This window comes from Corythoichthys intestinalis, chromosome 6, assembly GCF_030265065.1.
Source record: "Corythoichthys intestinalis isolate RoL2023-P3 chromosome 6, ASM3026506v1, whole genome shotgun sequence".
Lineage (NCBI taxonomy): Eukaryota > Metazoa > Chordata > Actinopteri > Syngnathiformes > Syngnathidae > Corythoichthys > Corythoichthys intestinalis.
In genome coordinates, this window is record NC_080400.1 from 36,514,380 (window position 1) to 36,537,484 (window position 23,105).

General features: G+C 39.2%; 2 protein-coding genes across 3 annotated transcripts in view; one reads left to right on the forward strand and one right to left on the reverse strand.

The window, feature by feature from the left end:
- Window positions 1–14,342, forward strand: part of kcnab1a (potassium voltage-gated channel subfamily A regulatory beta subunit 1a) — a 139,131-nt gene extending 124,789 nt beyond the window's left edge. For both annotated transcript variants that reach the window (XM_057838093.1, XM_057838094.1), the window contains 6 exons: window positions 6,292–6,377; window positions 6,736–6,856; window positions 6,950–7,044; window positions 7,421–7,541; window positions 8,220–8,308; window positions 8,614–14,342. In XM_057838093.1, coding sequence (XP_057694076.1) covers window positions 6,292–6,377; window positions 6,736–6,856; window positions 6,950–7,044; window positions 7,421–7,541; window positions 8,220–8,308; window positions 8,614–8,703 — 602 coding nt within the window. In that variant the 3' untranslated portion in view covers window positions 8,704–14,342. The remainder of the gene's footprint in view (window positions 1–6,291; window positions 6,378–6,735; window positions 6,857–6,949; window positions 7,045–7,420; window positions 7,542–8,219; window positions 8,309–8,613) is intronic.
- A 46-nt stretch (window positions 14,343–14,388) lies between these two features.
- Window positions 14,389–20,283, reverse strand: ssr3 (signal sequence receptor, gamma). The gene is made up of 5 exons (XM_057838095.1): window positions 20,056–20,283; window positions 19,664–19,790; window positions 19,242–19,340; window positions 17,136–17,267; window positions 14,389–14,646 (listed from the first exon to the last, which is right to left on the reverse strand). The coding sequence occupies exons 1-5, from the start codon at window positions 20,186–20,188 to the stop codon at window positions 14,580–14,582; spliced, it is 558 nt and encodes a 185-aa protein (XP_057694078.1). The 5' UTR covers window positions 20,189–20,283; the 3' UTR covers window positions 14,389–14,579.
- Window positions 20,284–23,105: the final 2,822 nt, after the last annotated feature.

Genomic DNA, 23,105 nt, shown 5'->3' on the forward strand with positions numbered 1-23,105 from the left:
TAATGTTTAATGCAGTTATTGCAATTTTGTTGTTTTATCACAATAGATTGGTTTATTTACATTTCAAAAACCAGAAGCCATTCATTTACGAATGTGATTGCACTTTAGTTTACATATTTAAATGTTCAGATATTAAGATTTGAATGAGGCAAAATAACATGCTTTTTCTCTCAAATACAGAGGGGAGAACAAGTATTTGATACACTGCCAATGGGTTTTCCCATTGGCAGTGTATCAAATACTTGTTTTCCCCACTGTATATTGTTATAATCATTTGTTTCAGATGTACTGTAATTATTTGCTGTATAAAAATTAATTTGGTGTTCAAAAAGTCTTTTTCATACTTGAGTCTTGAAAAAGAGGGGGTCGTCTTAAAATCAGGGCGGTTTTATATTCGGGCCAATACGGTAATTACACTTATTATCTCAGCCATGTAATTTCACTCATTTACAATTGAAAGTGTCCAAAAAGCAGTTTAGAAAAGTAGTATTTGTTTTTAAAACAAATATTTAAAAAAGGAGAAAATTTTTGTTTCAAGCCAGGGATGTTTTCTGACTGAAAGCCACACACAGAAAAGGGGAAGGGTTGGGTGGCTTGTCACTTTTCTGATTTTCAACCACTGTGCAGTTAAGTCAGGGATCGGGAACCTTTTTGACCAAGAGAGCCAAAACACCCAACATATTTTAAAATGAAATTCCACGAGAGAAATATGGGGTGTGTGTGTGTGTGTGTATGTGTCATATACTGCGTAATACTGTATATTCTATGTTCTGTTTCCAGCTTGCCCGAGTCTGTTTTGTAAGTGCTGTTTTTTGTTAGGTTTTTTTTTTTTTTTTTTTTTATGAACACATTTAAACGCCTCACATGGGAGTTAGAGTGAGGACATGCTCAGCCGAGTTGTAATTTAAATAAATATTGAGAGAACAACAACGAAAGCCGAACATTGTTACTTGGGATGTTACAATCGTTGCTCATTTGCGCACTCATCATTTGGGAGATAAGAAATAGAAACACGGTGTGGAATTGTGTATATTTCCTGGAAGTGGAAACCACAACCAGGGGGACATGTGCATAACAGTGGCCGAGACACGGCAGGCGATCGTGAGTCTCGCTCTCCTGAAATTGGCGACAATTTGACAGGCGAAAAGTCATAAAAGTCAAACCGACTTGACGAAACCGACGTGACTTGCGGTGCCACAAAGTTCACTTTAGTGGTTTCATTTTCCCTTACGCATTTTTTATATACTACTGTTCACTTGGCATTGAGTTGGGAGGAGCCAGTCCCACTGCTGGCTGGGCGGAGACTTATGCGCAAGGCACAGTCTGTAACGCTAATCTCCATACAATTCACGACAGGAGGACCACCAATGGACAATGAATTGAAGCATATTTTTGCGACTAGGGATGGGAATTGATACGATTTTTACGATTCCGATTCCATTATCGATATTGCTTAACGATTTGATTCTTTATCAATTCTCTTATCGATTCTCATTTCGGAAAAAAGAAGAACAAACAGTTTGATTGGCATCATGTTTGTTTAATCAGAAGTCACAACCTTACAAACTCACAACGAGGTCAAAAGAGGCCCAAAGCCTCAATGTTAACTGTGGCAATAAGTGGCAAATGCACAAGAATGTGTAACATTTTACTGAAACATTTTTCTAATAGAAATAAAAAATATTGGTATATTTTGGCATATAGGTCGTTGTTCTGCCTTTGGCAATGTCCCCAAACTTTTTCCTGTGAGGGCAAAATAACTTTTCCCTTCTCTGATGAGAGGCCGGGGTCAGTTTGTAACAGAAAAAGTGTGACGATTGCAGGAGTGCGTAAATGTAAAAAAATTATTGTTTTTCAGAAAGCCACAATCAAATAACCCTCTGGGGATTCTTCACGGAACAAAAGTAAATAAAATAAAAATAATAATATAATAATGATAAATAATAATAGCACTATTAATTAAATAGATAATAATCAAATAACCCTCTCTGAGTTATTCACTGAAAAAGGCCAGGAAATAAATAACACTACTGAGGGAGGAAAAAAAAACAAAAAAAATTCAAAATGCTCTCTGGAATTGTTCAGGGGGCCGGACCAAATATGGAACCGCGGGCCGTAGTTTGGGGACCCCTGTTTTTATTTACCAGTATATTGAATTGCATGCCTTTTAGTTTTTATGGTGCTTTCACACTCAAGTGGTGGCGCCCTTGCGCTTCCTCACGCGAAGAAGAGCGCGCTCACGTGAAGAAGAGCGCGCTTACACCGAAGAAGAAGAAATGCGTATCCAAGTGAGTGAGCGAGTTAGTGAGAAAGGGAAACACTGCCACGAGCCTACCTTTGTTAATGTTTGTAAAATATCTACAGAGCCAACGCCTGTATGTATCATCTTCTGTGTTGTTGCTGTGTGTTTCCACTCACGATCGGACACTTAAATCCAGTTGTGTAGTGGTTTAAACGATGTGCTAATGCTAGCGAACGCATGCTAACTGTTTGTTATTACTGTGTTAGCAGCTAATCATCGCTGATTTGCGTTGATGCAAACCTGTTTGTTATTGGGGACGAAATTGATTTGTTTCATTTCTATTTTTAGTTTCAAGTGATGGTTGAATAAAGTCAGCAAATTATACCAACGTCTTCTGCATTGTCATTTGGGAGTTTAGCTAGCTGTATAGCCAGGACTGAGCCTTAGCGTCTCGGTGAGGACAGTGCAGTCTATTCCCTCCCGATGCAGTTATTTCTATCTCGCAATGACTGCAAGTCGCTTTGTTGTAATTTTTCCTCGTGAAGTGAAGACACACTTTCGAGCGTTCGAACCTACGTGCTGTCATTGTTATGTTTACAGCGGCAATGCTCGTGCTAAACTATCGTAACCTTTCATTTTCACCCTTTTTCCTGGTGAAGTGTAGCCAAACTTTGGAGCGAGTGGTTCTTGGCGCTATGGCCCCATGCTAGTTTGATGCGTCTGGACAACAAGACACGTCACGACGCAATATGCGTCTTTAGGGATCCTTAAAGGGATCGTTAAGGCTTTTTCATTGTGATGTCGACGCCTCGAAACACTCGGAACCGGTTCCGAATTGGAATCGGATTTCGATTCCCATCCCTAATTGCGACTTGCATTTGAAGTGTGTCCAAAATCAATGAAGTGAATGCACCATTCACTCATCACAACTCGTTCATGTCAAGCAAGCCTGCCAATTCCACATTTAAAATGACGGGTTGGCGAAGAGCCAAATGCACTCATCAAAAGAGCCAGATATGGCTCACGAGACATAGGTTCCCCACCCCTGAGTCAAGTGTTCAATGAGAGAGAATCAGGGAATCAAAGAGGAATATATACGATATTCCTTACATACAGGGGCGGACTGGTAATCTGTAGCTTCTGGAGGATCACAGAACGGCCGCCGGCCATCCAGAGGGCCGGCGGCCGCCATACATGCATCACTGTTTTTGTCCCCCCTATCCTCTATGATTATCTACAGTTTGCATCCAATCCGACAGGTGGCAGCAATGCGCCTGGCTGTTAACCGCCAATCTGATAGGAGAAGAACGAAGAAAGCACAGAGTAGCCTACTTTGGTAAAACCTTACTCTTTGTAGAAGCAAAATAGCGACGAGCGTGGATAAACAATATGGATGGTGGTAGCTAAAAAAGAAAAGAGAAGGGTGGCGCGGAGAAGGTTAGAGAGAAAAACTGAAAAAACTCGAGAGCGTAGCATCGAAAAGTTGACACACATGTTCGCAAGCAGCAGTCTGGCTGCAACAGCCACGCCGGCTCGCAACAGCCCAGCCCCCGGCGGTGGTGAGAGTGGGAGCGGCAGCCGCTCACACGTGCAACCGGTGCAGGGAGAGACAACAGACGAGGGAGAGGGTAATGATGAGCTGGTGGAAGTTCCCCAGACAAGCGCAGGGCAAGTAAGTAGGGACGAAAAGGGTTACTTGCTAGGTATATTGGCATTTGGTATCCACCAGGTAGCTACATTTTAAATGAAATAAATGGCAATTAAAGGGTTAGTGCCAGCTAGTCCATGTCCGTTTGCAATCGTGTCAAGTTACAGTATGCTAGTCCTACTATCTTTCTCCTAAGAAAAAATATTTTAGCTGTAAAACAACGTATGCACACGCAGCAGCCATATTAATTCAGAAGAAATATAACAAAATATGAATAAAATGAATGGTTTTACATTAAAGTTTAGGTAGTTAAATTGATATGATATTTATTTTTAATCATTTATAGATCATTTTGTTTTCTGGTTAATACTTTCCAATGAAGGTTATGTATACAGGATTTTTCTTGAAATGTTTATTGTAATTCATTGAAATTGTTAATTTCTCAGTGAGAATTCAAGTTAAAATGTATAATAATTAGGGCTGTCAAATGATTAAAAAATTTAATCTAGTTAATCGTATGTCAACTGTGTGATTAATCACATTTCCCTCGGGATGAATAAAGTTGCTCTTCAGGAAAAAAAAATCGAGGAAAATACTATAATCGACTTTTTCGAAATTTGTTTTCCAGTTTTCAGTTCCAGTCCACCCCTGCTTAAATATATTGTACATATTTGTTCTCCTATCTTTGCCCATGACATGTAACAAAGGCACAACAAACAGATTTTTTTCCCCATTATGGCGTAATGCCGTTGTATTCACCTGTTACCATTCCTGCAACAGAATAAGCCATGGGTTCCTGCAATTACATCTGCTTTGTATTTAATTAAACAATATTGTATGACTTTTTCATCTGGTGGTGTTTGTTTAAAAAACATACAGCAATTGTTAGAATTCTCTTTTATGTACTGGTGCAGGCACAGACAGTTCTGATACTGCTTACTAGGAGTAATATTACAACTTGGCTGGATTGCTTGAGTTTAACTGCCATTTTCTGGTGGAATAAAGATGTTAGAGTCAAATGACACATGAATCTAGACAGCTGGCGGAGGATTGACATTAATATTTATTTTGTGTATTTGCATGCCGCTGCTCAACCTTCTCACATTATATTGTGATGAAGTCTTAGATGCTTAGCGAGGTTTGTGGTGTTGCCTCCCACACACCCATCACTCACAAATTTGTCAGTTTTCCAGCAACTGGATTGCACTGTGAGTGGACAACGGCTGCTGTTAGTCACGGCTAACAACTGGGTATCATTTTTATTACACTGCGTTTGTTTTTACTGCTGTCTGTTATCTAATTTCTGTTGACTCATTATAATAATCTGAATTTGAAAATATGTATTAATTTAAATCAAAAACAACTTTAATACTAAAGTCTTTCTTGCATGCCATTATGACCCTTGCATTGTGCGCTGGGAATATTCTCTTAACTGTTTACGAAACAATAGAGGCAATATTTGTCCAACAATTCTTTTTATCATTCAGTCAGGAAGTATTGGTATTTTATTTCATTTGCAGAATGTGATGTCTATTCCATTTTCTTCATCTTACTTAGTATTTGTGTTTCCGTCCTAGCCTGTTCTTAACCTTCGAACTACATTGCCTTGCTTAGAAGATGTAATAGTAGGTGGATGCTCTCACTGAGGAGGATTGTGGTATAATTAGAGTGAAGCCAGTGTGATGATAAATGGCCCTAATGACTGCCCCAAGTCTGAGTTTTTGTTGGCTCGTGGTGTCAGCACTGTTTGAAGCTAATTGCATCATTAGAGCTGCGGCAGGCTTGAACACAAGCTTCACAACGTGAGCTTGTTTGGTTGGCGACTTGGGATCGGCAATCAGTTGTCAGAACACAGCATCCAAAAATGCAGACATGCATGTGTGTTGTCCTGTTTGTATTCAATTGCTGCTTATTATCATTTATAGACACTTAACTATAACCCGGGTTCAACTTTCTAAATGAGACCAAGATGAGGTACATTTCCATCAAGCCAATACTGCTGCCTATACTAACGTACATACATGCGCAAGAGAATAACAACTTTTCTTGCCACATCAATAAAAGTTCAAATAAATAAAATAAATAAAAATGTGTTTTTATATCATTAATAATTTAATTTTAAATCAAACAAAAAGATAAAATATTATTGTGTACACATATACAGCAGATTATTTTTTAAAATCTACTGCAGTACATACTTTTTTCATGTTTTAAAAACCATCAGTAATAAGTAATTTACTTAAAAATATGTGTAATATTTTTTTCTTGATATGGAAATTATGTTTATAAGCCATAAGTGTTTAATCCAGCAATTTGAATGTAAAACCTGCGCACAAAACACATTTCACAGTATTATCACCACCTTACTGCAACTAAGAGAGGATTTTCTTCTATGTGACAGAGATCGTCCGGGCCATGACTTATGTGATCAACCAAGGTATGGCAATGTACTGGGGAACGTCACGGTGGACGGCAATGGAGATAATGGTAAGTATGGAAAAATACAATTAAAAAACAAACAAACATTAAAAATGGGAAATTCTGTAACGAAAGAAATTATAAAATACCCAACGTTGACCAAAATTGGAATATTCTATAACTGTGCTATATTGTTGTTGGAAGTAGATAGAATATTGATTTGCTGATTTTAGTTGATATTTGAATCTGTGCCTGATTGCTATTTGATGAGCCTTCTTGCTTCCTTCTCCCCTCTTTTTAAGTCTGTCTCATCACGTCTGTCCTTCTTTGGTTCTTTCCGCCTCCCTTACTGTAGCTTCTGTAGTGACAAAGCAGACTAATGAATCCATCTCACATGCTGATGCTTTTTCTGCCTTTGTTCTTGCAGGAGGCTTACTCTGTGGCAAGACAGTTTAATCTGATCCCGCCGGTGTGCGAGCAGGCAGAGTACCATCTCTTCCAGAGGGAAAAAGTGGAAGTGCAACTGCCTGAACTGTATCACAAAATAGGCAAGGTTTCTTTGCTGTCCACCTGTCATATTTTCTACTTTCCACAATTCCTGTCGACATAAATAGTCCTATTTGTCTTTTCCTCGGCTGCAGGAGTCGGTGCGATGACTTGGTCACCACTGGCGTGCGGCATCATCACGGGGAAGTATGAGAATGGCATTCCTGAAACTTCCAGGGCGTCCATAAAAGTACGCACACTAATTGGATTTGTGCATGGTGTTTTAGAGACTATGTCTGTGTAACAGACTATGTCACTTACATACAGGGTTCTGGGTTTGGATGTGTGTTTATCTATATTTTATGTGCCTTGCCACTGGATGGCAACTGGTCTTAGTTGTATTTTACCTCTTGCTGGGATAGACTCTAAAGAACTGGTGAAATAATTGATGGATAAATGGATGTATGAGTTTCAACCCCCCAACATTTAATGATTTTTTAAAAGGCTGTTTTTTCTTAAAAATCAAACTTTTATCACTCCTACTCACATGAGGTAAGATAAGAAAGTAACGTCACTTTTAAAACCCATCATTACCTTGTATCTCCCAATCCTTCTCTCTATTATAGTCATATCAGTGGCTGAAGGAAAAAATTGTAAGCGAAGATGGACGAAAGCAGCAAGCCAAACTAAAGGAGCTTAACCACATTGCAGAGAAGTTGGGCTGCACGCTACCTCAACTGGCTGTTGGTAAGCCAGACTATGGTCCCACGGCTGCATACAAGTTTGCCAAATTTACTGTAATCAAGGCTCCAAGCGAAACAAGAACAACCACTTGGATTCAAGAGTAGGATTGTTTTGTTATTTATGAACAGCTTGGTCAATTTACTCCATTGACTGGCGGGCAAAAAATTGAGAATGGAGTGAAAAATTGTGCATCATGATAAAGATAAAAGATGAAAATGGTAGCCTTGGAAAATGAATTATTGTGATTGTTGTGATAGCTCAATGCTAACATACAGTGCAAAACACCATAGACGAGTTAAGAAAACTAGCATCTGCAAAACCCTCTAATAAATGATATATGAATATCTCAAATCATAATTGCCCATTTGAGATATGAGTGTTTTGAGTTACGAGTATAGTCATGGAATGAGTTAAACTTGTGTGTCAAAGCAACATTATACTTTTTGCAATGTTAAAAGAGCGCAGACCTCAAATATGGTTCTATTCGTAAAGTACAATAACATTACCTAACTTTCCACATTTTTTTTCAAAATCAATGTAAAATAGGTAGCTGTGCACATATGGAAAAAAAATATGCAGATTGCAGACATCCATTGAAGACAATTAAAAGAGCATCACCCAATAAAAAGCGACAATATTGACCACAGTATCTCATACTTCAACCCCATCATCTGTCTGCAGCATGGTGTTTAAGGAATGAAGGCGTAAGTTCAGTCTTGTTGGGAACATCCAATCCTGAGCAGCTCACCGAGAACCTTGGGGCCATACAGGTAAGAACATGCGTGCATGTCCACGGTATGTTTACATGCCCACTCAAGGAGGCTTGATTCACAATTAATAGCTAAAACATACTCAGTGTGCTGCACTTCCTTTTGGTATGACCATAAGAAATTGATTCAAAGAAAATTGCTTTTAACTTCTTGGCTTTTTTTAGTGTTATCCAAAGCAACGTTTGAATACATTATACGATGACTTCTTGTGAATTGCAATTTCATATGTTTCCTTTAAATCAAACACTATCTCTGTATATTTGTTACATGCTCCTGCAGTCATTCATCATGTGTTTGACATCCAGGTCCTTCCCAAGATGAACTCTCACGTGGTGACAGAAATCGACCATATTCTGGGCAACAGGCCGTACAGTAAGAAGGATTACCGCTCTTAGACCTTGCTTGTAGGACCATCAAGAGGTCAAGTGCTGCTACAGACTTCTCACACAGCTAACAAGGAACTGCCTCAGACTGGAACAGATCCCGCATTGCATGACCTGTTTGAGTCAACCTGCTTGGTCCCGCGAGGCTCATCTCACGTGCGAACCTGATCAACCTCTGTTTGACGCTTCTAGTTTAGTTATCTTAGTCCACGTGGCCTGTTTTCGAACATAACGAGCAACTTGTTAAGTAAGTCTAGAACAAGGGTGAGCAAACTTTTTTTTTTTGCCTAATGAAAAAAATTGGCTATATTCTTGGCGATTTTGTCATGTACAAATACCAACATAATGGAAAACAAAATCTGTGACCCCAGGAATCCGTATCAGAAAACAAGATTTTAAGGCTCAACTTACCTGTATACTATACTGTATTACATTTGATCAAACTACAGATAACACGGCACATCTGTGAGAATGCAGTGTCATGACAGCTTTATCTATATTTTAATACAAACAAAGTACATGGGCATGACAAATAAGTGAGTGAATACTTAAGAGGATTTTGGCAATGACTGTGACGATCACACGTTTTGGCAACAGACACTCCAAAATTCACTTCTTTGCCAGAGGGACATACTTTTTCATGACTCATATATACACTCACTGGTCACTTTATTAGGTACACCTGTCCAACTGCTCGTTAACACTTAATTTCTAATCAGCCAATCATAAGGCGGCAACTCAGTGCATTTACGCATGTAGACATGGTTTAAGACAATCTCCTGCAGTTCAAACCGAGCATCAGTATGGGGAAGAAAGGTGATTTGAGTGACTTCGAACGTGGCATGGTTGTTGGTGTCAGAAGGGCTGGTCTGAGTATTTCAGAAACTGCTGATTTACTGGGATTTTCACGCACAACCATCTCTAGGGTTTACAGAGAATGGTCCGAAAAAGAAAAAATATCCAGTGAGCGGCAGTTCTGTGGGCGGAAATGCCTTATTGATGCCAGAGGTCAGAGGAGAATGGCCAGACTGGTTTGCGCTGATAGAAAGGCAACAGTCGCCACGTTTACATGGAGCCAAATATTCCAATTACAATTGGAATATTTGTTCAAACCGAATAAATGTGTTCCATATAAACACCTCATTCAGAATGAACAGGCCCAAACCGAATGGAATTTCATTCCGATTCACAGGGGTGGAATATTCCTTTTCCCAAACCGATTAGAAGTAAAATTATATCATGTAAACAGGGAAGCGGAATGGTGTCTGGTTGCGTTCTTTCTGCGCATGCTCCGTACTGACGTGGTGACGTCACTTGGTGACGTAAGTAACGTCACTTGCAACATGGCTTCCAAGCACACGCACAGCGCACCCACACAACTTTTTAAATGAACGGCGTATCATTCTGAAGTTTTGTTTCCACTCGAAAAGTTAAAACAGCAGCTGATCTGATGATCGATCTCCATGTTTTGCAACGTGACGCTTTGTTTTGATTAATCTGCGCATGTCAGACGGCAGTTGTCAAACGTCCTTTCGGAATAAAGGCAGTCACATGTAAACGCTGGATCGGAATAGATGAAGTGACATGTAAACAGCTGATGTGAAATTTCCAATCGGAATGATTTGAATCGGTATGAATAAAAGTCAGCATGTAAACGTGGCTAGTGACTCAAATAACCACCCACCCCAATAACCACAATCTATGCCATGAAGAAATGAGGCAGTTCTGAAGGCAAAAGGTGGTCCAACCCGTTACTAGCATGGTGTACCGAATAAAGTGGCCGGTGAGTGTATATGTGTGTATATGTATATATGTATATATATATATATATGTGTGTGTGTGTGTGTATGTATATGTACATTACAGGCCGAATGTTAAGAAACTCTTCATTCAATGCAACACCAATGAAGGTCCCAACCCCACTGATAAAGCAATATGTATATTCTAATCAACCCTGAAAAGGCATACCTTTGAAGTCAGAAAAAACATTTAGGTGACTCCCTTTTGAAGCTCATCAAGAGAATGGCAAGAGTGTGCAAAGAAGAAATTAGAGTAAAGGGTGGCTACTTTAAAGATTCGAATATTAAAAAAGAATACTATACAGTTTTAGCAATTTCACCTTTTTTTGCAAAGTACATATTTCCACACTTTCTCATTCATAGTTTTATTCCGTTCAGTGAGAATTTACAACGCAATAATGAGAAGGTGTGTCCAAAACTTTTGGCCTGTACTATATATATATATATATATATATATATATATATGTGTGTGTGTGTGTGTGATATGCATACACACACAGTATATAAAAAGACAAATGAAATGGTTCAGGTTTTTAGATGAGAAGGAAAATGTAAAAGAATGTAAAATTATAAAAGTTTATTTTACTAATACTTTTTTTTTTTTTTTAAATCATTATTTTTGATTTAGTAGTGAAGCAGTGGTACAGTGTCCCATATACCCATATAAAAATGGGTAGGTTGTACCAGAAAGGTGTACAAATAAAAACTGTGCCAAACAAACCCTGTGAGTGACTCACTGTGGCAACAGAACTCGTGTTTAAAATTGATTTATATTATTTATATTTACTCAAAATATTACATGTGTAAAATAGGGTTTTGTGTATTTTATTTATGATCAAATAAACTGAAGTTAATTTAAATGACTGATTGATCACATGTAAATGTGTGGTGGGCGAGATAAAAGAATTGCATGGGCCATATCCCTCCCACATGCCATACTTTGCCCACCCCTGCTCTACTGCAACCTCTCAATGTAAATGTGATGAGTGGCACATTAGGAACGTTTCACGAAAAAAGTGCCTAGCTTGAAGCCACTCGAAATTTTAGTAGTGGAGGAAAAATTAGCCACGTTTTCATGCTCACGCCACAAAAAAAGCAGCATCCAAATCAGAACAGAGAAGCCTGCATTGATTTGTATTTTATTATATTATAGGGATATTATTGTTACTGTGTTTGCATTGGTAGCAACACAGCTTTAACTCAAACTTACAATCAATGTAAAATGTCTCCACATCAATGTTAAAATACTGATTGTGGTCTGCTTGGGGTTCTTTTTCATCAGATGCTCCTTATTTATGGAATTATGAGCCGTTCCAAATACCAGTAATTTAATTGTGCACGTAGCATAGTATGTGGTGCGCACAGTGCAAATCTGTGCGGCAAATATCTAAATTGGTTATTTTTACTTCTCTTAAAAAAAAAAAAAAGTGATCGGTTTTTAATGAAGTCATACAGGAGAAAAAAAAGTTTTTAAATTATTTCATTGGTCTCATTTTTATCTCACAAAACCCTGCATTTTAAGAGTGGGGTGTAAACATTGAAATGTAATGAATATGACTGATGAAAAATACTTGGTTACACAAAATTGTATTAATGCCCGAGTCCCATTTTTCTTGCTTTACGTCTCTGATATGACATCTGAAGGCAGAATATTCACAAGACAGCTCGTTATGTAGAGAAGTGAAGGAGTGACCTTTTGAGTCTTTCACAGGTGCAGTGTGAAATTTGCATTAATTTCAGTGTAATGCTAGTTGTATGCTTCCATATGATCCAAACTCTCAAATTTATTTGGCTTATATTATATTGCTAAACAATTCCTGACCAAAATACACCAAACACACAAACACGGATGTCAAATAACTCAAGAAAGTGGTTGCAATGGCCTCTTCACAGAATTAAGATATTAAATAGGATGCTTGGACAAAATCCTAACTTGCTTACCGCGATTAAATCGACTAATTGCGTGCACCCCACTGTAAGTCACGTAGGCTTAATATGAACATCAATGATACAATTGCAAAAAATATTTTCAAACAAATGAGTATAACTGTGTATAATAATTTCACTATGAATCTCTCCACTTTCCTTTGGTCAGATGGAAAGATGTCGCTCTCATGTGGTCAATAGAGGAACTGAATGTCAGGAGAAGAAAAGTGTACACCTTCTTCCATCCAAGTGGATTCATTTTGCCCCAACGAAACCTGCATTGCAATTTACTAATATATGGAACATACACGGCTATTCACATATTATTTCTTCCTGATTTCATTAAGATCCAGGCAGTAGCCAGTATTTTGACATGTTCTAGAAGTACCGTGAGTCCTATTCTTGTGCTGTAGCCGGCATTTGGAGCTGTAGTTTAACAAGGTATATAGAATGCAACATATGGTATAGTAGCCTTGCGCCATATCAATCAACATCTAGAGGCCTCTTGCATTTGAAAATTTGTATTTTACTGTACATGGTTATTGATTGTTATTATAGAAAATGTAAATTTTTTTACATTTGTGATTAGGCACTTATTATCAAAAGTGTATTCTGAAAGACAATTCATTTCTAACAATAAACAGTTCAAGCTTAATTTGTCAGATTTTTAGGAGTATTAACTCTACATGTTCCAAATGACATTTGAATAGTGTCCTCTGCTCATCTGGATGTTCTTGTGGGTCATCGGGCAAAATGGTAATTTGACATTTTGTTGCTACAGTTGTTCTCTCATGATGGTCAGGTAGGTGCACAAAATAAAAATGAACCACATCATACCATACAAATGGTTTGCTACTTTATAGTATGGACCAATATGTGTGAATACATGGCTATTAGAGGTGCAAAAATTAATCGATTCATCAACAACAAATCGATGAGCAGATTAATCGACAACTATTTTGATAACCAATTAATCGTTTAGGACCTTCTTCCCCTTAAACCTTTCTAAATTATTGAAATTATAACAAACATAACTTCTTAGTTTTAAATATCAGATTTCTCCATTATTGTATTGTTAAGTCACACTAGGACATGAACCAAAATCTGCTTTTACTTTGGAAAACAACAATTCACGTTTTTGCCAATTTTCGGACATCTGTCTGAACTAGCATTTTAATAAGGCTGCAACAACTAATCGATTGTATTGATTAATAGTTATAAACAAATTTGATAACTGATACAATTGTAGACTACAGTGAAGTCAGGAAGCTGTAATAAAATATTTTGGAAGGAAATAGTCATCCATTTCGTCTTCATTGTGACTTACAACATGCCTAAAACAACTTCAAGGTAAATTGTGAAGGTAATTGAAAAAAGTGACATTTATCTAATTAATCGTTTAATTGTCCCATTAATCGATTATGAAAATAATTGCTAGTTGCAGCCCTAATGGCTATACATGGATACATGGAATACTAATGTAGCAGTAATGATGATCGATTCAAAGTTTGAGGGACTTTGCGAAGGCATTTGACTTGTTTTAAAAGCCGAGAGTACTGTCTGTTGATTAAGCAGGGAGGACGACTGTAACCGAGTTTGTGTTAAACTTTTTGCCACTCAACTGTGTGTCCCTGACCACAGGAGTTCCATAACATCTTTAATGTGTACAAATGACAGACTTACACTTTAAGATGATTGAAAGAGTAAACTATGATTTCCTCTCAAACGGAATGTTTTCATTCTTATTAAGACAGAAAACAAATATCCATTTGTGGATGGCAACATGATTTTAGTCGAGGCTACTTGCCATGCACATGCGTGTTACTTGCCGTGCATAAAAATTTTCTATAAATAAAGCGTGCCTGAATAAATGCAGCTTTGTCAATGGAAATAGTCTGCCATTATTTTATTGTTATATTTAACTAAACTAAGGAAGAAAAAAAAGAAGAAAAAAAAACGAGTAAAATGATCATCTAACACAGACAATGAGCAAATACAATGGGTCATTTTTATTGTTACAAAAAAAATTGCGCCTGGAATGAGAGCCTCCAGATTTTTATCATGAATTTCATGAAGTTGAAATGTGATATTCTTCCCCATTCCCTACTTTAGCGAAAAGTATCCCACCCGTTCTCCCTCCATTAACACCATCATAATCCTTATTTACTTGGAACCGGTCGACAGCAGCGCAATGAGTCCGGAGGAAGCGCCGATTGACAAGAAGTAATTGCTGAAAAAAGGAGCGTTAAGGCAAAAGACATTCTTTTTTTTTTTTTGGTTTCATATTGAGCATTATAATAAGACTTCATAATGATATTGATGGTACACATTCCCCAGACACTGCACCATGCCTTCAAGTAGGGGGCCGTCCCACACTACGCTTCAGTCGGTCACAGTTATTTTCAAACACATGCAGCGATCCAAGGCCGGATTTAGGTTGAAAAAGTACGAAAGCCGTATAGAATAGAAACAGGAAGGATTGTCTCAGGACTGATTTGTAGTGATTTTACGCTCGAAGCAGACGCTCGAGACAAGTGTCGTGCGCTCGCAGCAGAAGTATCACAATCAGTCGTCCCGATGTCTCGCTGGATCCGGTGGAACAGCTAGTGACGTCACGCTCGAAGCAGACGTCCGACAAGTGTCAAGCGCTCGCGGCAACAAGTATCCCGATACGTTGTACCATGTCTCGCTTCATTCAGTGGAAAATCTGGCCGCGGAAGTGAAGTGTTATGACGTCACACGCGTGTCGGCTGTGTCCGTCGACGTGTCACTCAGGTAGGGAGGGGTCGAGTCAGTCAATTTGGTTTAGAGTCACAATGCTAATATATAGGGGAAATATCCCTCAAAATTTTGTGGTTGTGAGGAGGAGAGCTTTTACGCGCATTACAGCATATTGAGAACGAGTGAGAGTAAAGTGAAGTTATATCAGATAACACATTAGATTAATTTGCAATTGCACATAGTATAGGCATTCAGTGACACACTATACACTGATTTATACTGATTGATACTGATACTGATTGAACCATTTCAACACATTCTTTTTTTTTTTTTTTTTTTTTTTTTTTTTTTTTTAAACCTGTCCTGTTCAGCTGTTTGACACAGAGAATGGAAGTCTAAGTGCCCGGATTCTGAACAGTTTTAATGTTTCACATGGAGAGTCTGACATACTCCCATTGTGATCATTCAAAATACCTTTTTATTATGACAAAGCAGCGAACAGGAAGGGATTATGGGGGGACAGAAGAAAAGAAATACAAGAGAAGAAAGAAAAGAAACACATACACAAACAACAACAAGAAATACATTGAACATCTAAACTAGTTACTAATATGCTGGTGCTATCGTCAGCGAGATGTTTTTCCGGTTTACACCATGTGGGGGCCAATTGGCCAGTGAAAGAGGAGAATGGGGGTGGGGGTGTCTATAAGACTATAAGCTAAGTGATTGAAAGGGGTAGAGTGTACACAAATCAGTTCTGTGATCTAGAACCCAGTAATCGTGTGAATCTCTTATGAGTGTAAGCCCGTTGGCGACCAACCCTACGCCGCCGCATCGCCAATCCCGGCACCGGAACCCCCAACCCGAGCATGCCCTACCACATCCAGCAGCACGCAAGGCCCACCGGGCGCGCGACAGCCACGCAGACGGGCGGAGAGAAGCGTTATGACGTCACACGCGTGTCGGCTGTGTCCGTCGACGTGTCACTCAGGTAGGGAGGGGTCGAGTCAGTCAATTTGGTTTAGAGTCACAATGCTAATATATAGGGGAAATATCCCTCAAAATTTTGTGGTTGTGAGGAGGAGAGCTTTTACGCGCATTACAGCATATTGAGAACGAGTGAGAGTAAAGTGAAGTTATATCAGATAACACATTAGATTAATTTGCAATTGCACATAGTATAGGCATTCATTGACACACTATACACTGATTTATACTGATTGATACTGATACTGATTGAACCATTTCAAAACATTCACTTCAGTGGTACAGAAAGCAGTGGTGAAGCGGTGTCGTGATTCACCACACTGATTCATGGCAAATGCTTCATAACACTGAACCATTTCGACACATTGCCTCATATTGATTCACTGCTTCAGAAAGCCAGTGTTTCTCTATCACTATTGATTTGTTCAAACATTTTAGGTAATCATTATATTTTTCGTACCATGCATGCATTTTGAAACGTGAAAAAAATCAACGGGAGAAATTAACCTCTACGGCATTGGCGTCATAACTGGCAATATTTACGGAAAATGAATTCTAACTGCCAGTTTTTTCGCTTTTAACAAAGAATCGAGACTATTTTTTAGTTAATATCTATCAGAATTCAGGGATTTACGCATTTATTCACAACGTAAAAAGTTCTTTGTGGTGATAAGGCGGCGCCACAGTGGCTTATAGACTAGCAGCACATTCGACATATTTACGTAAAATTAATGCTAATGGCCCGGTTCTTTGCTTTTTAACCAAGAATCGAGACTGTTTCACGTCCATATCTATAAAGAATTCAGGGATTTACGCATTTATTCACAAGAATTTGAAACGTAAAAAGCTCTTTGTGGTGATAAGGCGGCGCCACAGTGGCAGTCTCTGTCTGTGTTTTCACTCGGTCAGCTTTGACATAGGCCCCCTATTAATCGCCGCGCTCCCCGTCAATATATTTTGAAGTGTATGGCATTATATTCTGAACAGTGCGGCACGATGAGAAAAGGATACACAGCGGGGTTGAAGTTCTTGAGCAGGAAGAAGGAAGCGACGATGACGAGCACCAGGAAAAGTGTGTTGTTGTAGAAGATGGAGAAGGTGGTGGCCTCATAGTCGGCGACCTCATTCTTCTTCCACAGGATTCTGGGGATAAAAAGCGGATGCAGCCTTTAAAACTGAGAGTAAATTATATTGTATTCTGCTTCGTATTTTTATGTGAAAAATAAATAAAAAATATGTGAAAAAATATATATGGCGCAAAACACAGACAAGACTAAAAAAGCCGTTTCTACTCTTGCATTCCTCTTTAATAGAAACTGCTGTATTTTAAGCCAAAATAACTGTTGTGTTTGGTAGAATAATATGTCTGTATGCTGCCATAGCAGATTCATGGCGCATTAAGCCCCCGACTATTTTTAATTTGTCAGTTTTATCCTGGAAACCCCCGTTTACAGACGTCGCGCAACCGCTTTTGCTTCAACCCAACCATAAAACGAAGGTAATTATATTTATTATTCAAAATGTCTGAAATTTTTAGCTTAGAATCATTAACTGATGTGTAATATTTCGTTAAAAAAATAAAAAAATAATTATTCACTCGCATGTTTTAAACTTTTAAACAAATGACGTCACAATGAAAAAAAAAAAGGCGTTTGTAAAAAAAGCCACGCATATCTACCTAATAACAAGAGCTGGGAATCTTTGGGCACCTAACGATCCGATTACGGTTACGATTCAGAGGCTCCGATTCGCCCTCCTTTTTTAATGTATTGTACATTAGTTCCAAAATTGTTCAAAAATCCTCTCAGGCTAAACCAAACTACTATTTCAGTATCAAGTTAACATATAACAGTAAGCAAATATACAAAAATAACAGTAAATAAAAAACTCCAGTCTCCATTCTGTATCAGCAGCTTTAAACTACATTCAATTAATTTAATGTTGTGAATCAACTGTTACAGTTGTTAAAATTGCTCCCGTTATTCCATAATTTCCCTTCGGTCTACTTTTGTCAAAGTTTTAAAACTATTTCATCATTTAAAGATAGATTCAAGACAAGATTCTACCGATTTAGGAGTATTTTAGATAAAAAGTTTATTAGGTTCGCTACAACAGAGCCTTTTAGAGAGGTCTACTGCTTTAAGATGGCGGCTGTTTACTTATGCCGGAAAGTCTTTCATTTCGCATCTCTGTTCAGTAATACAAGTTCTAACACCTACGCCATCTGTCATTTTGCATCAAGTTCTACATATATATGATATCTACTGTAGCCGTATGTAGCAACTAGCAACTGGGCGTTGTTTGTAGCGGCTGTCAGCCGCAGTCAGGTATGATTGTTTTTTTTTAACATGATATTTACTCTATGTCCGTTCCTCATTGCGTCCCAAAGACCGCGCTGACTGTTTTTTACTTCCTCTTTACCTGGTATAATTCAATAATCGGAATTTGGATATTTGTGAATCGTTCTCGAATCTTCCACGGCCGAATCGCGAATAATCTAAGAATTGGAAATTTCGGACGCCTCTACTAATAGCTATCGCTTAATTGTATTTTTTTCACTGTCGCATTTTCTCCTATACGTTAGATGATAAATATTTGATCCAAACAAAGAAAAATTGAAAAAAATAACGTTTCAAAGGGTAAATATATGAAAAATAAAATCTCGACCACTCCTTGACGTCTGCGATTTCTGCATTGCGACCCTCGTTATATTACCATGTTTCACCCATAAAATCCCCCCAAAATCCAGCTTTGGCCATTCACAGCCGTCTTGACACTCAGTAATACATGCTACATCGAGATTTTGGATCGAAACAAAGTAAGTACGCGATAATATCTCGTTAAAGTCGTGGCGTCTGTAATTCTGCTCTTGCGTGCTCTCACCTCCAGATAGGGTTTTGCTGTTTAAAAAAACTTTTTTTTTAAAATGCCCTCCAGTTCCAAATTTTTCTCCCCCGAGAAAGTTGAGATTTTAAGCTTTCTAATGATGTATCACACATGCATATCGGACAATTTTGAAATTTAGCCAAATTTGGGGTCTCAGAGCGGAACTTCAAGTCACCCGAGTGTTTTCCGCCATATATAATTTTTTATAAACTCTCTTGAAGCATGTTTCACCTTTCATCTTTCTCCTTGCGGGACATCTTGCGATTGTCGGCCTCTGACAGCTTCCTGGTCACCTCTTTGGAAACGGCATCCTCACGTTTCTGAGCAACTCTAAAAGCACCGGGAAAGTGAAGTTCACATGAAATGGCCAGTAGGTTGTTTCAAGCACTGAATGGTAATGAAAAATAATAGCTGTGTGGGGTGGTTTGTGTCTCAGAACAACATAAACAAATGACTAGTAAGTCATTATTCAGTTGAATGAACTTATAGGGTTTAGGGTGTCCCTAAACTATGGGCAAATAGGCAACTGACAGCAACTATCGCATTGAGTTCACGTCAGTCCTGCAAAATTCATAAAATATGATGCTATCACTGTTAACTTTATACTCTAATTCAAAAATGTGTTTTATATATCATTTTAATGCCCATCTCACTTGTGTTTGAGCACAAATTTGACATTCTTGTAGGCGAAGGCCACCAGATAGGTGCTGATCAGGGTCATCACGGTGTATAGAATTGCAGATTGGACCAGATCCATGTGCCAAATCCTCCAGAACAACCCTAGAGACACAAAATAGAATCAAATTTGATGTCACACTGATTAGCTCTCACAGACTAAAGTAATACGCCTATTCTAAGCTTTAAAGCAAGCCTACGAGTAGTAGTAACACTATTGTGCCAACGTTAGCAGTTCCTAACTTCATATCTCACAATAGGCTGAGTATAAAAGTTATAAGTTTAAGTACTTTTAGACACCTTTTCGTGAATGCTAGTTGCTTGATAGCTCCGTCTTGTTGCAGTTAGCAAATTAGCAGCAGTTACTCACAGATTGGAATGGCAGAAACAATAAGTGCATTTGCGTAGAACAGCGCAGTGGACTTTGTCGAGAGATTTCTGCTGAAGTCTTGGAGAAGAAGGTCTTCCTCCGATTGCTGTTTGTTGTTGACTTTAGGAGCCATAATTGGAAGGAGTGAGTGAGCTTCCCTTTTGACTGCTGGGCTGCGGACTCAAGAGGACTGACACGTCGCTAGGAGAGCTCAAGAGAGACGCGTCAGCATTTATCCGGAAGTAAACGGCTATGCGTCAGCATTTATCCGGAAGTAAACGGGTTAGCATTCTTCTTCTCGTTTTTCTCACGCTAGGGCGATACGGCGTTGAATTAAAATGTCGCCCTCCACAGGTGAAAGCTTAGCCCTACAAATGAAAACATGACGGTGCCTTATGTTGGAGTATCCTTTTTACTGAGAGTGGAAGGGGTATGGAGGTAGATTTATGTCTTTATGATTCCATACCTGTCAACCCGAGGCCGTTGGAAATCTTACAAATAGTGACGTATGCCCTTACAAATCGGTGACTAGTCTTACAGCGTTTTATATAGCGTGCAATATGAAACAAAAATAAAACTAAATTTTTAAAATAATATGAATTTATTGGTAATATTGTCACATATAACCTGGTGCATAAAAAGAACAAAAAATAAAGGTAATGAACAGCGACATGCACTGACAAACGTGTTTTTGCTCGCATTTTACAAAGGTAAACATGCACGTTCAATGAGGTCTTATGAGGAGGACATCCCACTTTTAAAAAGACTTGGAGTTAATGTGGGAGCCGCATAATGCCCGTTATTTTGAATTGGTGCTTTTTATTTCTGTACATTTCACTTCAAAGTAATGGCAATTTTGTTGTGCCAGTTGATGTTAATCAAGCATTAATTGTTAATATAATTATTAAAGTTAATTGGCTCTAAGTAAAGCTTGTCATAAATTTATCGCATCAGGTGGGTCGGCTCTCAAGCTCAATGAGGACCAAATCACATCTCCAGGTCCTCCTCTGAGAACCTGGGCAAAAAAATTATGTGCACCCCGGTAATATATATGTGTAATATACAGTACTGTGCAAAAGTTTTAGGCAGGACACCTGCCTAAAACTTTTGCACAGTACTGTATATATATTTTTTTAATTATTAAATTTATTAGGATCATGGAAGCTTCCACTTGCTTCCACATTTCTGCAGATATTTAAGTACTTTTCATGGGACAACACTGACAAAATGACACTTTGACACAATGAAAAGTAGTCTGTGAGCAGCTTTTATAATAGAGTTAATTTATTTTCCCCTCAAAATAACTCAAAATGTAGCCATTAATATCTAAACCCCTGGCAACAAAAGTGAGTACACCCCTTAGAAACTACGTACATCCCTAAATGTCCAAATTGAGTACTGCTTGTCCTTTTCCCAAATGTCATGTGACTCATTATAGGAGTGCTGTCAGCATTGCTGCAGAGATTGAAGAGGTGGGTTGGGGGGGGGGGGGGTCAGCCTGTTAGCGCTCAGACCATACGCTGCACTCTACATCAAATTGGTGTGCATGGCATACACTTCCTGTTTTATGTGGCGTGAGTTCAACCTTGGCAGACCTGGGAGTGCACCTGCAGCTCATCATAATCAAGACTGCTTTTAAGGAGCGGCCTGGGCAGCAAGCAGGTGCCAGATAATTCTGCCAGTCACCATTGGTACATCGGCCAACTCAAGCCTGTGGTTTCTCTTGTTTTTGAAAGTTTCATTGATTCTATCTTTTGCCTTCAGGACACCCACCCAGCTAGGCCTCCTGAAACAATAACGCCGCCTGCCACAGCCATACACCAGATCAGCAACCCCACACCTTGCATGTCTTTACTAAATACTACTTCACTCTACTTTTGCTTCCGGGTCGCACTTTAGTCCGCATTGGCTTCGCCTATCCTGCCACCACATAATCACCTGGCCATACAAAATGGACCAAGCGACCGCCGATGGCTTTCAGGAAGCCCTCGGACACCAAGGGCACATGCTGGGTAATCATGAACAGATGCTACGTAGCTTTGCAGAGACGCTGCGGACAATTTCTATGGACCTGCAGCAGGTCAAGACACAACTCTCACAGCCTCCCAGGGCCGGACCTAATGTGCCCGTGAGTAGATTTAATGGTGGGCCGTCACCCCCACTTCGGCCGAACGTATTTATACCGACTCCTGAGTGTTATACTGGGGAGTTGGGTTCATGTAGTCTTTTTTTGCTTAATTGCAACCTAGTGTTTGATTTACAGCCTTCTAGTTATGCCTCTGATGCTGCTAAGGTTGCTTTTTGTATTAACCTGCTGAGAGGGAAGGCTGGTCAATGGGCAACCGCACTTTGGGAGAGGAATTCTCCGGTGCTGAGCTCTTTTGACACATTTTCTGGAGAACTACGCAAGGTATTTGACCACCCTGTTCGTAGGAGAGAAGCCAGAAACCGCCTGTTTTCCCTCCAGCAGGGTTCCAAATCAGCGGCGGACTTCTCTATTGCTTTTCGTATTCTGGCTGCAGAAAGTGGCTGGGTTGAGCTCGCTTTGGTATCTGTCTTTTCACGTAATTTGGCAGATGAAATAAAGGATGAACTGGCCACACGGGATGAGCCTTCCACTCTGGAGGAGCTAATTTCCTTAGCAATAAAGATAGATAATCATTAGAGAACGTAAGAGGGAGAAAGCTGTTAAGTCATGTCTGTTTCCGCAACTCCTGTCACCCTCTGCCGATAACATCAAACCATTGCCTAGTGACACTCGGTGACCGACATCCCCTCTTCAGTTGGAAGAACCCATGGAACTTGGGCAAATTGGACACTCTGCAATCACCTACCCTGCACAACCAAAAGACCGGGCTCACCGGATAAAACGAAGCACCCTGGTGAGCCAAACCTCCGAATCCTGCTCTCAGTCTCGACTCATTCTCCCTGCTAGTATCTCTCATGGCTTAGACGCTAGGCCACTTCAGGTATTCATTGATTCTGGTGCTGATGACAGTTTTATGGACGAAGAATTGGCGAATCAAGCTAAAATCCCTCTCGAACCCCTC

What these genes read in the sequence shown, in the direction of transcription:
- ssr3 (XM_057838095.1), bottom strand. Translation starts at nt 20,188, where the DNA reads ATGGCTCCTAAAGTCAACAACAAACAGCAATCGGAGGAAGACCTTCTT. An exon ending in TGTTTCTGCCATTCCAATCT is followed by an intron (nt 19,791 to 20,055) that starts GTGAGTAACTGC and finishes TTGTGTCTCTAG; the next exon opens with GGTTGTTCTGGAGGATTTGG. An exon ending in AAATTTGTGCTCAAACACAA is followed by an intron (nt 19,341 to 19,663) that starts GTGAGATGGGCA and finishes CGGTGCTTTTAG; the next exon opens with AGTTGCTCAGAAACGTGAGG.